The sequence below is a fragment of the Aulonocara sp. 'chitande type north' Nkhata Bay genome, linkage group LG23 (assembly GCF_057382095.1).
Source record: "Aulonocara sp. 'chitande type north' Nkhata Bay isolate Kocher_YH1m ecotype deep benthic linkage group LG23, A_spYH_male_GT1.1, whole genome shotgun sequence".
In the NCBI taxonomy this organism is placed as follows: domain Eukaryota; kingdom Metazoa; phylum Chordata; class Actinopteri; order Cichliformes; family Cichlidae; genus Aulonocara; species Aulonocara sp. 'chitande type north' Nkhata Bay.
Window position 1 is genome coordinate 51,304,471 of NC_141365.1, and position 15,923 is coordinate 51,320,393.

General features: G+C 41.4%; 1 protein-coding gene across 6 annotated transcripts in view; it reads right to left on the reverse strand.

Annotated features, from left to right (window-relative positions):
* Positions 1 to 552: 552 nt before the first annotated feature.
* The window catches only part of LOC147302998 (diacylglycerol kinase zeta-like), a 92,581-nt gene continuing 77,210 nt past the window's right edge, over positions 553 to 15,923 (reverse strand). For all 6 annotated transcript variants that reach the window (XM_086283945.1, XM_086283944.1, XM_086283946.1 and 3 more), the window contains 8 exons: positions 13,245 to 13,334; positions 12,135 to 12,191; positions 9,376 to 9,425; positions 6,876 to 6,916; positions 6,510 to 6,630; positions 6,180 to 6,216; positions 5,737 to 5,836; positions 553 to 3,318 (listed from right to left, as the gene is read on the reverse strand). In XM_086283945.1, coding sequence (XP_086140071.1) covers positions 3,202 to 3,318; positions 5,737 to 5,836; positions 6,180 to 6,216; positions 6,510 to 6,630; positions 6,876 to 6,916; positions 9,376 to 9,425; positions 12,135 to 12,191; positions 13,245 to 13,334 — 613 coding nt within the window. In that variant the 3' untranslated portion in view covers positions 553 to 3,201. The remainder of the gene's footprint in view (positions 3,319 to 5,736; positions 5,837 to 6,179; positions 6,217 to 6,509; positions 6,631 to 6,875; positions 6,917 to 9,375; positions 9,426 to 12,134; positions 12,192 to 13,244; positions 13,335 to 15,923) is intronic.

Here is a 15,923-nt window from a genome sequence, read left to right on the forward strand (position 1 = left end):
GGACATGCAATCTAGTTTTGTTTGCACCCTTTTCTGTTTATTTAATGTTGTGTATGTAACGGTGACTTCAGTAACAGCAACCAGGGAAACTGGTAAAAAAGAGAAAGTTGACTTGTTGCTTACTGGACTCTGACATCTCCAGTCCAACAGCTGAAACCAGAAACGATGCAAATCAAATTTCAAGTGAATCTTTCAGATATTTGAATTATTGTGTGCTTACAAACTGAATGAGTTTGACTCCTTCACAAAATAAATAACATCTCTGCATCAGAGAGTCAAGTATCACACGAGCAGGCTGGCATGCAGGGACTGCATTTGTATTCACCTGGCAGAGCGCATCCTTCTATCCTAGCGTCTGAAAATCAGATCGTAGGAGCAATGGTAGAGTTAGAAAGCATGTGGAGAGGCCATTAAACTTGGCAACAAACAATACATTTTTGTCAGTCCACAGCTTCAAGGCATTCGCAATCTGATATTTACATGCATTTATAATAAAAGTGCTGTTTGAATATGAAATGTTTTTGTGTAAATATCATCACTCGTGAGCAGGAAGAAATTGAAAAACTTTAATGGCTTTTTGGGTGTACTTTTACATGCATAAAAAGCAAAAGACACCATGAAAAAACAAACTACCTCTTTGTTTTATTATCTTTACATTCCTCTCAAAAACAAACTGGAGTTAAAACCAATTAGTACATGCGGAGATAATGAAAGATAAAAACACATAATTGTTGATAATTGCGATTTAAACTATTTCATACAAATGTTTGAACAAAGAATTGCCTTGAAAAAAAACAACATTGGCAACAGATGATTGAAAAACAAATCCTAACTTTACATCACAAGAATTCCAATGCAAAGAAACCTTAAGACATCAAAAAAGCTCAAATGCTGGAAGTTACAGGCAAAACAAAAAAGTCCGTAAACTTGGGCACAGACTTTTGGTTTGAAAGGATTCAGTAGGTGCTGCGCTCGGGTCTAAACTTTGTACAGTAAATTCTATCATACACTTTGACAAAGTCACTGAAATCCCCCAAAAGTAAACTAACATTAAAATAGACAGGTTTCTGCACATATTTACTTCATGTCAAAGCAGTGTGAAAAACTTTATTTTGTAATTCTTCCTGTTTCCTGTTCAAATATTTTAGTATTGCTGGAAAGTCTGGACGTAAAACTAAAATCAATCAAAGAGCCATGTAATGAGTGGTGACATGTTTATTTGTTGCTTGTAGATGTCCTCACCACGTTTAGAGTCATTTTAAATTTTGATCTTTTGTCTTCATACATAACAAAAAACACGAATTTTCTTGATCTCTATGCTGCTCCCGTGCTGACTACTGCATCACTGTGCCAACGTGTAATTACTCATTCATTTAAAACATTTAAAAACAACACCTTCTTTTCTTTGTTAGGGGACGGCCTAATAGTTACTGCACTTTAAAATACACAGAAACAATAATAAAGATGAAACTAAGGAAGCTCTCGATGAGCTACGTCTTCATTTGCAGTCGCAAACCGCTGATGAAATCAATGTTACAGATGTAAATATTCCAAAATATATTTCTTAATTGCTCCATCTGTTATATCTAATTAGATTTGTTTAACTTAAATCGATTTGATCTAATTTGACATTATTATACTTTAATATAACACCTGCCCCACAGTCACTGAATGAAAAACCACTCTAATCACAGTTTTTTCAGTCAATGGTTTTGGCAGACATGCTTGTGGTGAATCAACTTTATTAACAGGAATGATCAAAGACGTGAAGGCTTTAATTCTAGATGTGTTGAATATTTAGGGCCTTATGATCCATGTCTTATAATAACAGTCAGTGTTGTGTGTTCTACCAAACCACGATCACAGCAGTGGTGACAATGTGCAAACAGCACACATCAGTTCTGCGCGTTAAACCTGGAAAGGACTGCGTCTCCAGTAAAGCCTCGACTCATTGGTGGTTTCCTGCAGGTTCTGTTGGGGTACTGATGTCTGCGACACGCACAGCACTTCCTGTGCCACCTACTACAGCAGCAGCATGCGTCTGCCAATCCACTGTTACGTCCATTCAATACGTGTGGTTATTTGTGCTGAAATTATTCAAGAGGAATCACGAGGGTAGTGCCACCAGTTTGAGTTTTGTGGCTATAAATGAACATATCACCATCATTTATGAAACAAAAGCACAGAACTGGAAAATATTTTAAGGCTTAGTTCAAGTATTAATCTAACAGCATTTATACTGATGACGCCAATAACCTTGATAAAATGAACTGGAGGTATTCATGGTCCCAAGAGGATGAACACTTGTGGTTTTGACCAACTCTTCTTTTCACCAGTATCCAGCCCTGCGAGGCCGAGGCTGCTCTGCTCTCAGTGTCCTTGTTGGACATTCAATAAATGTTAAAGCGGAGGATGTTGGACATGTTGAACGTGCCGTCCTAACACACATCTGTGAATTTGGTAGATGTAAAAGTTTTCTGTGTCTTTCAATATTCAAATCCAAATGAATTTTAAAAAAATGAAAGAATTCGACACTGGAAAATGTTTAATTTCTTCATGCTTTGTATCCTGTTAACATCAGGTCACAATATGCGTCTACAAAGTGTGTGTGGTTTTTATCCAGCTAGTGATTCGGATGTTTATTAGTCACATGTGTATTTTACTACAAAGAACTTTGGCCTTGAACGCATCAGCAGGACATTTAACTTTTTAATCATCAGTCTGCATCCTGTGTGATCTATACACATACAGTGTCTGTAGCTTCTGACAGTTTTAGGTTTTGTGTTTGTTGTGTATTTAATAATCATAAGAAATAAAGTAAATCATTACCATATGAACATGACTCTTCAAAGCCCCACCCACCCCGCAATCCCCCAAACTGATGTTCCAAGTCAGAGAATTTCACAAAATTTCTAAATCAATATTATTATTCTTACTAAGCTATTTAACATCAAAATATCAAAACGACTTAATAAACTTCTGAAAATGTGCGTCGCTTCACCGCAGTTAACGCCAGCCCTGCTATTTAAACCACGTTTGGCACAGCTTCACTCTCCACCTGTTTTTGAGGGCTGTCAGCAGTAAACTGGGACCTGTGTCCAGTTCAGCTCGCACAAAGGCATTAAACACGTTGTGTCTGGTCAATATGAGGAAGGAGAAAAAACCTTCATCCATGTCCAGTTCAAGGAGAGTTCCAATATCTTAGACAGCCGTCTCCTGATCCTCTCTCTGTATCATCTGGTAATGCTGTCTGTTCTCCAGGTACGCTGCCAGTTCAGCATCTTCAGCCTTCTCCGCCCTGTTCTTAGGAGTATCACCCTGAAAAAGAGACATTACACTCAAAAATGAATATTTTTGCATGACAAAGAGCTTTGTGTTAGCCCACTAAACTTGGTTTGCATTAAACTGTTTACATGATCAAAACAAACAAACAAAACTGTGTGTTTAATGCTGCTCAGTAATGCTGCCTTCACTGTACAGGTTCCTCCCAGTTTCTGAAATGTTGCATTGCATACAAAGAAATGTAAACGCAGAAAACGAAGCTTTTTAGGAACGTTTCTCATTTGCTTCCCTGTGTCGGAGGCGGCCCAACACAGAGCAACCAGCTCACCAATCAAGACTCGGCAGTGCACTGAAAACCAAAGAACTGAGGATAGAAGCTGCTTTACAGTGTGGGTGCTTCATTTGTGTCGTATTCATGTTGTTGGGACATAAATCTATTTACTTAATTACAATATATGGAAAAAAATATGACCGCAACTAGGGCTGGGCGATATGGCCCAAATTCATATCTCGATCTTTAGCTGGATATACGATATATATCTCAATATTTATTTAAAACCATAAAGTACGAACAAAACGAGAGTTTAGTCAAAGCTGTGTCCCAGATCTCACATAGGCAGTTTTATTAACATGCAGCGCAGATGTACGTGCAAAACTTATATAAATGATCAGCATTTGTTAAATAATAATGCTCCATAAATAAAATAAAACTATGTTGTTTTTGTGCACAACAAAAACATCACAATCGTGCAGTCAAAATGTAAACTAACAGACGCCGAGTGTAATGAGCTGCTGTTCTACTGCGTGACTGACAGCCTGCAGTTTGAAACCCTCTTTGTAACCGTGTCTCTTACAGATGCCATTTGTGGCCCTTATACGCACACAGTACGGTAACATTACGCTGAAGCACAGTACGTATCACTCCGCTCCTGACTACGGTAGCTGTAATGCTCCAACAATCCATCAAGCGCTGCAGCTTCGTAGCAAAGTCGTACCAAAACATTTTTGACAGATTGCTGAGCGCCGTGTACATAAAATCGGTTTGCGGTCAGTAAGCACAACCAGAACTCGTGCATAAGGCGCACTGATGATTTTTGAGAAAATTAAAGGATTTTAGTGTGAGGTTATAGTCCGAAAAATACGGTATACGAGTTTTGTAAGGTGGTTTGTTTCGGGGCAGGATGCTGGGAGACGGTCTGGGATGCAGCTTGTTTCACACACTCTTCATTTTGCACTTTTGTTGCTGTTGTAAATGGTGAAAATACTGGTAGTGCTACCTGCACGGCCGTGCAGCCCCACGCACGGGCGACCTGCGGTAACTCGTTAACGGAGATTTGTCGGGTTAATGCAGTTACGGCGTTAACGATGTCACATCTCATATAAAAAGATATCGATATATTTAAAAACTCGATGCACCGCCCAGTCCTAACCACAACCATAACAGTGGTCGAGCCATGGGTAGGGTTTACGCTCCAGGAAGAGCCAGAGCCAAGCGGGAGAGAGTCCAAGTGCAGAGACGTTTTAAGATGAAACAAAGTACTTTATGGTGAATGTTAAAACTTCTCTTGTTTCCTCCCCCTCTCCTCCCCTCAGTATCTAGGTCATTGCTGAGTCCAGTGAGTTAAGAGCTTTTCCTATGCAGTTAAAACCTCCATAGAAAAACTAAAAGAGAAACATTTGAGACCAGAACACAAACATGTGCTAAAGCCACTGCAATAGTGCCATTTTTGCACTGCATTCACCAAAACGTGCAGTCGTTCATCAGCTCCCCTCTGAAATGCTTCCTGAGCGAGTGTTTCTGACACATGTTCTCCACATACGTGTTGTTCACTACACATTTGTGTTGGTGCTTTATTCTCTGAAAAGGCAAATTCTAGCTGTGTGGATTGTGCTACTTCGCTGAAACGATTAAAGTAAAGAAGACTCGACGTACTCCGGGGCTGAGAAAGACAAAATGGAACAAAATGTGTGTGAAGCTTTGAAAGGATTTCTGCACAGATTGGTCACAACATGCAGTGTTCTTCCTTTTAAACCACTTCGTTGTACATTCACCTGTGTGCTTCAGCACCGTCTTCTTGCATCACCCGACCTCTCTTAAGCTTTAGTCATGCCTAAAGCTTAAGAGAGGGGTGAGTCACTTATTTACCCAGAAGAGCAGACTGTGCCAGTATACGTCTTTATGGGAAAATCTACAACCCACTAATTTTATCTCTGTGACTGAAACATCGTCAAGTAACTTTTGGACATCTCCATTTTGCAGCCAGCATCGGTGATACTCAGTATATCCAGTAACGAGGGCAGAAATACTGTTTGTATGTAGTTCTGTCATTGTGAGCCACATGAATCAGGAGTCCGTCTGCAAGTATAAAAAGCAATTTGACACTGACAAAGAAGGAGGGCGTTTCCTTTTTGTTTAACAGAGTCGTGGAGAACTGTAAATGCTACTGAACCTACCAGCAGATCTGTTTTCATGAGTGAGGCTCCTGCTTCCACCAGATAATGACAGATAGTCCTGTGACACAGCGACGCAGCCTGATGAAGAACCGTTTCCCCACTGGTGGTCCACGATGCAGCACCAGAGAGAAAAGAAGAGAGCGAGCTGTATTTCATGTATGCTGGGAGTGAAACACAGCTGATGAAGAGGCACCCAGCTGATTCTGTTTGGCTTTTATGTTTATTCTCTTTAATGTTTTCTACACTTGTTGGAATGCCAGGCAACAGAAAGAGACCAGAGCTCATTGGCATCATCATCAAAGCTTGAATACAGTCACTTCATTGCAGATAGAGAACACACAAACCTCGTTATTATTCTAAGACTAGTGTTAACATGCAGCCCAAAACAAATCGCCTCAAGTTATTTGTTCCTACTGTAACATCTAAATGTTTCACATACTCACTGTAGCTTTTCAGTGACATCAATCAGCTCACTTGGTGCTGGAAAACAGAGAAGGAGGAGTGACTGTAGAGACACGGGGTTCATCCAACTATGCAAACTGGTTTTTTAACCTTCAGTTTGCAGTATCATCTCATTATTAGCAACAGTGGTGGCAGTATTTTCACAGTCATAGCGCTGTGAGCTGATCCCACCGACTTGACAAATAGAAAAAGACGAACAGACGGACGGACGGATGGATGGAGCTCTGCCACAGCCTGACAGAACTGCACCAGCATGTTTTTCATTACTGTAAATACTAGATCTTCATCTCCACTCGATGCTTTTCTGTTACCATTGTCAAGGATGTAGCGCACCATGTCCTTGCTTCCTGTACTAACAGCATGGTGTAGCAAGCTCCACCCTGACTGGTCCAGGACCGTGAGGTCTGCTCCCCTCAGGTGCAGCTCCTGCAGCTGCAGGTGATATACAGGCGAGATAAACGTTAACAGAAAGGCTTTTTTAACACGATGACAAACTAAATTTGTAATTAAAGTCTAAATGCATCACAGTGAGATGTTAATCCTACTGTTAGCTGTTAACACATGGAAAGGATGCGAAAGGTGTGAGAGAGGTGTCTCAGAGGAACGTGTTTCCATGCAACTTCCTTAAGTTAGCTGCGGACTAATAAATAAATCTGCAAGCACTTATCAGTACTTACCTTCTTCAAGTCCTTGTTCTTCACACAATCCATTAACATTTCTACGAGACAGAGAGAGAACGCAAACACAAAATCACAGCTTCATTGTCACGCTACAGAAAGCATCTGCATAAACAACCAAACATCGTATCATCGTGTCCGTACAAAAAACATGTACGGGCAGTAAATTACATCCACGAGGGTCAGAATATTAGAAACACCTGAGCAGCATCACAAACAACAGCTTCAGTGCTGTGACACAATAATTGTTTTATTACATGGATAATTGGTATATTTACTGAGTCATGTTTGTAGTGATAGCTGGCATTTTCTGTTCTAATGGAAATTATGAAGCAAACAGGGATCAGCCACTCTGTGGCTACAGTGCAGTAGCTGAGTGATTAGATAACGCCACAAAGGATCATCATTATATTGAACATCCCCATGAAAACTGTTCAGAGTTGTTACTGGGTGAAACAGTTGGTTGGTGTGTGTCTGTCTAAGCCGAGATATGAGATGAATGTTTATTAGGTTGACCTCAATACTTGCTTTCACTCCCTCTCTCTTTAGTAGCTGAGTCCTAATCCAGTTATGTTAGGCTTAGTGTGTGTGTGTGTGTGTGTGTGTGTGTGTGTGTGTGTGTGTGTGTGTGTGTGTGTGTGTGTGTGTGTGTGTGAGTGAGACAGAAAGAGAGAGAGGGGTGCAAAGAGTGAGTGAAAGGAGGGGGAGAGAAAGCGAGCAGACTTCAAAAACCTCTAAGAGCGTTTGTAGCTGTAAGACAAATCAAAAACAACACACACACAGTCGCACACACACAACAAAACCAAACACACACTGTGAATTAAATGAATTTAGCCGAGGGAAAGAATTAAGTAAACCAGAGAAAATAAGATTCAGTCTTACGACACAAGAGAGGAGAAAAGGTAGAAAGAGGACACACAAACACACAAACACTCGCACACGTCACTTGGTCCATTGAACTCTTCAGTTTGATGCAGTCAGCCTGTCTGACCCTTATGGGAGCTGCGTGTGTGCATGTGGATGAAAGCAGATGTATGCATGTACGCAAGAAAGAAAGCCTGGAGTCACATTTCATTAAAACAAACGGAACGACAACAGGACAAAGCCGAGCCTCACATTTTGAACATCCACTGTGCTGCACCTGAAACTGAGGCTAGTGTTTTACAGTCTGCAGCAGCCATAGAGTCACATTCACTGATGGTTACTGTTTTGCATCACATTAAACTAAATGTGTTCATTTCAGAGTAAAACGCTGGGACATGTTTGCAGAGTGCTGGATTCCTCTTAATCACAGAGGAGTTGTGACAAATTTGGAATCGTCAGACTGCAGAGCAGAGTCACACTCTTCCTGGTGAAGATGCTGGGATTTCCTGCCTTTGTTTACAGTAAATGGATTTTTGTCTTCCTGGCTGAACTATGAACAGCGACAGAGGGTTGGATGTGGAAGCGTTGCTAACCCCACAACATCATTCCTTTTAATCACATGGTTCGCTGTGGCTCATGAAAGAGAACTTATTTGTAGAATAACTGTTGGGATGCATTATTTTTTCATTACTGAACGTGAGTAATCCCTCCCTATTTTTATTTGTTGTCCAGTCTTTTTACAGGAAATCCTCTTCCTGACCTTTTGTCAGTGTGACATTCTTCTTCAGGTGTTTTTGGAACTACACAATTTGTACAGACTTTTGTTGCCTCTGTTTTTTCTGAAGCAGATGCTGAGCATATGGTTGATGTAAAAATACCACAAACAATGGGATACATGATATCCAAATTTCTGGCAATTCAGTAGGTGTAGCGGCGTAGCTGTAGGTCAGGAGGTCGATTAGAAGGTTGGTGGTTCGATCCCTGGCTCCCTCAGTCTGCATGAGCACGACCCCCCTCTGTGATGCGTCCATCCACAGTGTGTGAATGTTAGCTAGAAGCACTTAAAGCGTAGAAGACGGTGCTTGTGTGGCTGAATGTGGCGTGTTGTATAAAGCTCTGAGTGCAGAATAAGAATCAGTCCATTTTAAAACACGTGACCAGTGGAAATATGAATGTGTCCCTATGCAGCAGCTCACTCTCAACTGGCATTTTTCATGAATAACACTCCTGTATTAGCAGTTATTATTGTTATTAATGATGGGACTAATAAAGGTTATCTTATCTTATCTTATCTTTAATAACTGACAGCAACAACTGGGTCGTATTCATCTAACACACAAACCTGCTGCCAAGTGAAAACATGCAACATCCCAAAGAAACACAAGCACAGAGGTGCTGACAGAAGAGGAAGCCACGGCCACGACTCCCAGCATGCTAGAACGAGTGCAGGCAGAGCGAGTCGGAGGAAATGTGTCAGAGAAGAAAAGAGTCTTTTTGAGTCTCTTCTCTGTCTTTCACACAGACTTGTCAGGTACACGTTCAGCTCTGTGTGGAGCGAGATGTTTGAGTGAAGGAATCAGACATCATTCAGTCAGGTCCTACAAGTTAAGCCCTCGATACTGTGTGTGTGCATTACCTTTTTCTCTCTCCTTTTCTGTTTCGCTCATCTTTTGGCTCTTTTCCCATCTGGAGAAACAATGACAGCAAACACGATGATCACCTGTTCAAAATAACTACTGTGTTCTTTCATGGTTCAGTCACACTGTAGTAAAAACAGCACAGCAACCTGCTTTCAGCCAGGAAACATCAGTGGCTGCACTGAATCTTTTTGGATTCGGTGATTCAAGTAGTTATGGCAACAATTTCATTACCAAGAGTCTGAGCATGCAACCATCACAAGATGACTGCACAAGTCGCCTGGTCAGAGGCAAAAGTGTCTCCAAACAATCACGGCCTGACTCGGACTGCCTACAAATACACAGACTGCAGCCAGACTAGCAGCAGCGTTCTGGTTTCTGCCTCCAGTCTGAATGTTACTGCTCAGTCAGGTATGAATAGGCTGCATGCCAATAATCATCTGTCAGAGAGCAGGGGATGGGTTATATCTGCTTTAATGCAACCTTGAAACCTTTGTCTGAAAACAGTTCAGTTGCTTTGTTAGCTCTTTGTGGAGAGTGATCAGCTGGCCTGGATATTCCATCGTAATTTCATTGTTTTCAGTGAAATCAAAATCGAGGTTTTGGCAGAAAGTGAAGGAATCTTGTTGCTGCCGTTTGGTGTTTAACACTTTCAGTACATATGAATATGAAAAAATAAGGATAAATTATAACAAAGAACAGATTGGGTGGGTCAGTTCAAGCCGGCAGTGTTTCCAGAGTAAACGTTCAGTCTCTGTGAAGTTTGAGCAGACTCTACATGCCATCCCTCCGTCTCCTCACCTGCTCTGTGCAGCTTCATGCATCTTTAATTCAAAAATAACCCCATGTTATTTCTGGGACACTTTTGAAACCCTCTACTTCCACTTCTGCTGGAACTGTCGTATGATGCAAGCAGTGCTTTGTGTGGGATCAGCTCCAGAGGCAGCATCAAAGCAGGAATGTGATATAACCGCGCCCATTGTCTTCGCAGGGTGAAGCATCCTTCAGTATGTTACAGGGCCTTTGGCAGGTGACACAGCTGGATGGCGCTGGAGACTGCGCTCAGGGTAGAACCAGCCAGCGTCGTGTCAGTGATGACGCCTGATTCCCAAACCTGACTTAACAAGAAATGTCTAAAAATGGAGTCCAATAACAAACTCATTCACACTATTGAGATCCTGTTTCTCTTTCTTCTACCTTATTCTAGCTGCTCGGACCTTTGCTGGTTAACTCCTCCCTCAGTTTTCAGCCGATTTTCACCATTCAAACTTTAAACTGTTCTTCTCCTTCCGCTAATTCCTGCTATATCTTTTGGTGCTCATAACTGTTATCCTTTTTGTGCCATTTTCTGGCCCATTTTGCTGAATAGGACCATATTATCAGTGTGATCACTAGTTTGGCTTGCCGGGCTGAGCCGTGTTTTAGCTCAGTGAGATGAGCAGCCGTTCTCAGAGCGGGAGGCCCGGGTTCGAATCCCGCTTATGGCAACAATTTCTTCAACTTTTTTTTAAACTGTTTTCAGCAGAATTTTCAGTTTCTTCACCTGTTATCAGTTACCTGAGAACCAGTTTGGCTCAGTGAGATGAGTAGCTGTGACACCAGGAGGCCCGGGTTCGAATCCCGCTCATGGCAACATTTCCTTCCAGCAGACAGTTTAACTTTTTCACCTCTTTTCAGTACAAATTTCTGCTTCTTCACCTGCAGAATTTTCAGTTTCTTCACCTCCTCTCAGCACATAGTTTTACTTCTGCTGTTTCCAGCAGATTCCACTACGAGGCATTCACACTGCATTTTCGCAGGAAATGCAACTTTTTCTAGTTGAATTTATGTTTTTCAACTGATGCCACACATGTTACACCAGTCTGTTAGGAAAGACTTTTTATACTTCCTCATCCAGAAATAAACTGCTCTACTGCAAATTTGTGCGTGTACAAAAATGTTTTTTTTCCCAGACTGAGAGCCAGTGTGCTGTGTAAACAGAGACTATAGCCTAAGATCCCAAGTACAGCAAGTGATCTCTCACACAGCTGTTTAGGGCGCAAAACCACTTGTACTCATTACTCAGTGCAAAAACGTTTTAATGAGCACGTTACTTTGTCGCTTTAATGAGTACTATTATGTTTTAATGAGCAGAGATATGTGACTTGACTCAAACTGACTGGTTTCATCATTAATGGATGAAAACTATTAGCAAAACATTAACTCACATCACACCGTCAAGAACAGTCTTCCTCAAATCACATCACACTCCTGAGTGCCCATCATGTCTCCTAGTGCAGCTTAAGTAGAGTTACATGAGGGTTAGAGGAGGACAGCCATTTGTGACCGAGCTACCAAATCAGAAACCTGCCTCATACATATACATGAGAAACTGTAAATGCATCGCTCACAGTTTCTAACGTATATAAAGATAAAGGAGGCAGGCTTCAGAGACACAGAGATATCCTGTATATGATCGACAGGGTTTGTCTGTATTATTGATCTCAGAGTTGTTCTGATTTGGCGCTATACAAATAAAAGTGACCTGAACTGAATAAAGTGTATTTGTGGACAGCATCACACACACACACACACACTCGGGAGGCTTGGTTTCAACATCAATTATATAAAATCATTTAATACCAAGCTAATCTGGTCCTAACCAAGGAGTCAGTGTGCTATGAGGCGTTCACAGCCTGATGAAAGGTAGAAAAAACTGTTTGTGTAGAGGTATTGTGTACTGATGAAGTGGTTTAAAAGTGTTTTTAAGCATACTTACTTTTGCCTTTGGTTGGTATCCGCAGCTGTTGTGTTGGAACGATGGATACAGCCCGCTCTGCAGAATACATTTAAAAGGTTTCACTGATGCTAAATAGTCAAATCAATACTCTTTGCTGTAAATAGATGAACACTGTTAAAGCTATACGGCCGGCTTCGATGTGTGTGCATTTTATGTTTTATATTTGGAGTAATGGTGTTTGCTGATCGCGTTCCTTCATTTCAAGCATCTTGTTAGTAGTTTGAATTTTTATTACATATTTATTTTTTACATGGGTATATGTGTTTATTCTTTTATTATTGACAAAAGCTTAGAAGAAAATTACAATTTCAAGACTTCGAGATGATGAACTGAACATAATACATGCAGAAATCCAAACATGTGGAAGTTATAATAAATCATTTTTTAAAAAAATATAGATGTTCGTATTCTTTGCACAAACATCATCACACAGACAAAGTTTGGTTAAGCTGAGGAGACGATACAGACATTTATACATCCATATACTCTGATCATCATCGCTGTTATCTTCAAGATCAGTCTGTGTTTATCTCGGCATCGTTGGCTGGATGCACCAACAGGGCTTCACAACGTCTGAGGGTTGACGTCAGCATCAGTGATAAACCCAACCTGCTGCTAGCAGAATAGGTCAGTTGTTCTTTCATGTCTTGGCAGTCGGTGGACGAGGAAAATATTCACCGACACGAACCAGAAAGATTTATTTATTTTCCAAGTCAAAACTTAGGGTTAGGATTTGTTTGGGGTTATCACTGATGATGACTTAGACCTCCAACGGTTAGCTTCAACAGTTACATTACCATCCACGCTGTTCTGCTGTGCAGTAACACAACACATGGCCAGATCGATAGAAAAACAACTTTAAGAGGATAAAAAGAGCCACAGAGCTGAAGGGTCTTAGACTGCTTAGACCCTCCTCCTCTTTCTCACTGATTCCTCTGTGGTCATTAACCTGACTATCCCTCATCTCTAGTTCTGGAGAGAGACACTGTTAAAAATATAACCCAGCAAGCTGCAGGCTGGAAGCCAAACAGACGAGAGCTGCGACACCAAACACGTAAAAAACACGGTGCATATTTAAGAGTCACTAACCGGCTGAGTTTGCTGGTCACAGGTTCTTTGTTGTGCATCAAAACTTCTGCTTCTGTGCTGTCACTGTTCATGTGCTGCCTTGGGGAAGAACTACAGCAGAACACAAAGGAAACAAAGGTAGAGTGAGCATGCAGCCAGGACTTCATGTTGCCTGGACAGAAGAAAGAGGCACAGTTCACAGATCCACTGAGCTCTGAAGCTTCACGTATGCATGAAAACACCTGCATGTGAGATCTCAACAACATCCCTGTGAATATTTGACACAGAGAGAGAAATGATGAACCAGTCATGACTTTACAGAGAGACGCGTTTCAGACAGATCTGAGATTCACAGGGACGTTATGAGGAACAAAACATCTTCAGCCTGTCTGCAGCGTCTTGGTCGGTGTGGTTAAAGAAGTAAACGGTGTGATAATGAGCATGATTGAGGTAAAGGCATGGGTAGAGAACAGAGGAAGGAAGTATAAAGCATTTTAAGGGCTGTGAAAGTAGGACAAGCTTAGGGCAAAGCAAGAAGAAACAGCCGCTATGTGAAATTCTCTGAATTTTCAAAACATATGAAACTGGTAGCAGCTGAGGGAGTCTCACAAAGTCCCAAATCTATGGCACCAAGAGAAAATAGAGAGCACACATAGTGCTTTATCCCAGCACTGATGTGGTTGCTCTACCATTGTTCCCATTTTCCTGAAAAGCAAACCTTTGTGGTCATCTGTGTAATACCAGTTCTCTGAGGTGGGAGCAGCATCATGTTGCTGTATCTGCACAAACTCTCAGCCTGCCTTAAAAACACATTGTTGTGATGTGTTAACATTGTTTTTACTCTACCTCACTGTTAACACCAGTATGATGGCACGGTATCCATCAGTGGCATCCAAGCAGGAATCAGTTTAAGCACAGAAGTGTGAGTAAGAGGACTTAACTGACTGTTCATTGATGCAGCAGATTCCTGATGGTTTGCTTCTTCATCAGGTTACATTTGGATATGTTGAGTTGTTGTGTTATTTTTAGTTATCATCAAGCTCCCTTTAGTTTTGAGTCTTTGTCTGTGCAGTCTGTCTTGTCCTCTATGGACTGTTCTCATGTGTCTCTTGTGTTTCATGTCTCCCCAGTCTGTCACATGTTTCATGTCTGTGTGTTCCATGTTGTCAAGCGTGTGTTGTCATGTCATGTCCCATTATGTTGCCTGTGGTCCATGTTCAGTGTGTTTAGTTTTGCTCCCCCTGTGGCGTCATGTTCATGTGTGTCAGCTGTGTTTCCAGAAGCTTTAGGTTTGTCTGAGGTTAACCAGCTGGTTACTACACTGTGTACCCTGCTTGAACCTACCAAACACAATAACATCTGATCATGGATGATACTGCAAAGTAAAAATCTATGTCAGCAGAATCTTCTGTATGTGTGATCAACAGCTGCATATATAAGTTTTGGTCATTTAGGTGAAATGTCTTGTGTAGCAGCCACAGCTCCAAAGCTGCTGCTCCCAGCACAAAACAGAGACTAAAGTCAAGGATTTGTACTGCTCAGCTGTCTTTGTTTATGTTGTTAAGCTCAGCATCATCTTTGTGTCTGTGTCAGTCTACACAAAATAGAAACTTTCTTACAACGGTTTTAAGTTTTTCCCACAAAACACACTCCAATTTTCCAAAGATTTCCAATTCTTGAGCTCCTGATTATGTCAGTCTTGATGCCAAACTGACAGTAAGTGAAGCTTTCAGGTCAAAATTCATTTAAAAAACTAAATGTTTTGTGTGTAGGTGTCCTTCAGTGTGTTTGCCAGAGAGACAGGGGAACGGAGAGAAATAGAACAGAGAAAAGTAATTGTAGTGGGAGGAATAACGCTCACCTCTGGCCCTGCGTGGGCAAACCGCTGTGCTGCGTGTGTGTGTGTGTGCTGCGTGTGTGTGTGTGTCTAAATACAGTAGATTGGTGCGACTCTGGAGTGCTCTGACATGCATTACGTTTCTCTCTCCATCCACTGTTTTCCTGACTATCTTCCTCCTGAACCTCTCTCTCCCTCACTCTGCCCCTCGATCTCATCTCTCCTCCTCATCCTCCCACTCGGTGCACTCAGCATTGCAAATCAACCCGCCAACACTCACACACAGCCAAAGGGATTTACTGTCAGGATCAGCAGGTTGTGTTGCTATGCTTATACTCATGTTGTACCTGTTACTTTATTTACTGCCTCTTTCTGTTCCACATGCAAATGTGTGTTCACAGTTTGTAGCTCACATGGCCACAGCCGCTCAGCTGCCAGGAGAAACAGTAAACAGGTTTTTTGTAACATTTTTTGTAACATTTGTTACTTGATGGTCATAGTTTGTGACTGGGACACATCAGATCACACAAAAGACAAGAAATAGAATTCAGGCTCTAAGCTGCCTTCTAACAGTTTGTTAAAACTAACATTAGTAATGAAATCAGTTCTTTATTAACTAACTAATTATGAGAATCTTCATGGGAGCTCATGCTGCTTTAGCTGCATTTTTGTGGCATTTATGATACTGTACGGACGAGAATGTCAATCCAGGATAAAAATGAGTGAAAACCTAAAGTGCTTAGAGTGCATACCACAAGAACTAAATGAATCCCCGGGCGAATCCCTTGCCAGGCCGCCCCTGCTAACCCTCCCCACATTTCTTGGCTGTTTCTATACCGCTGGGGTAAAATGCCAAAAAAGCT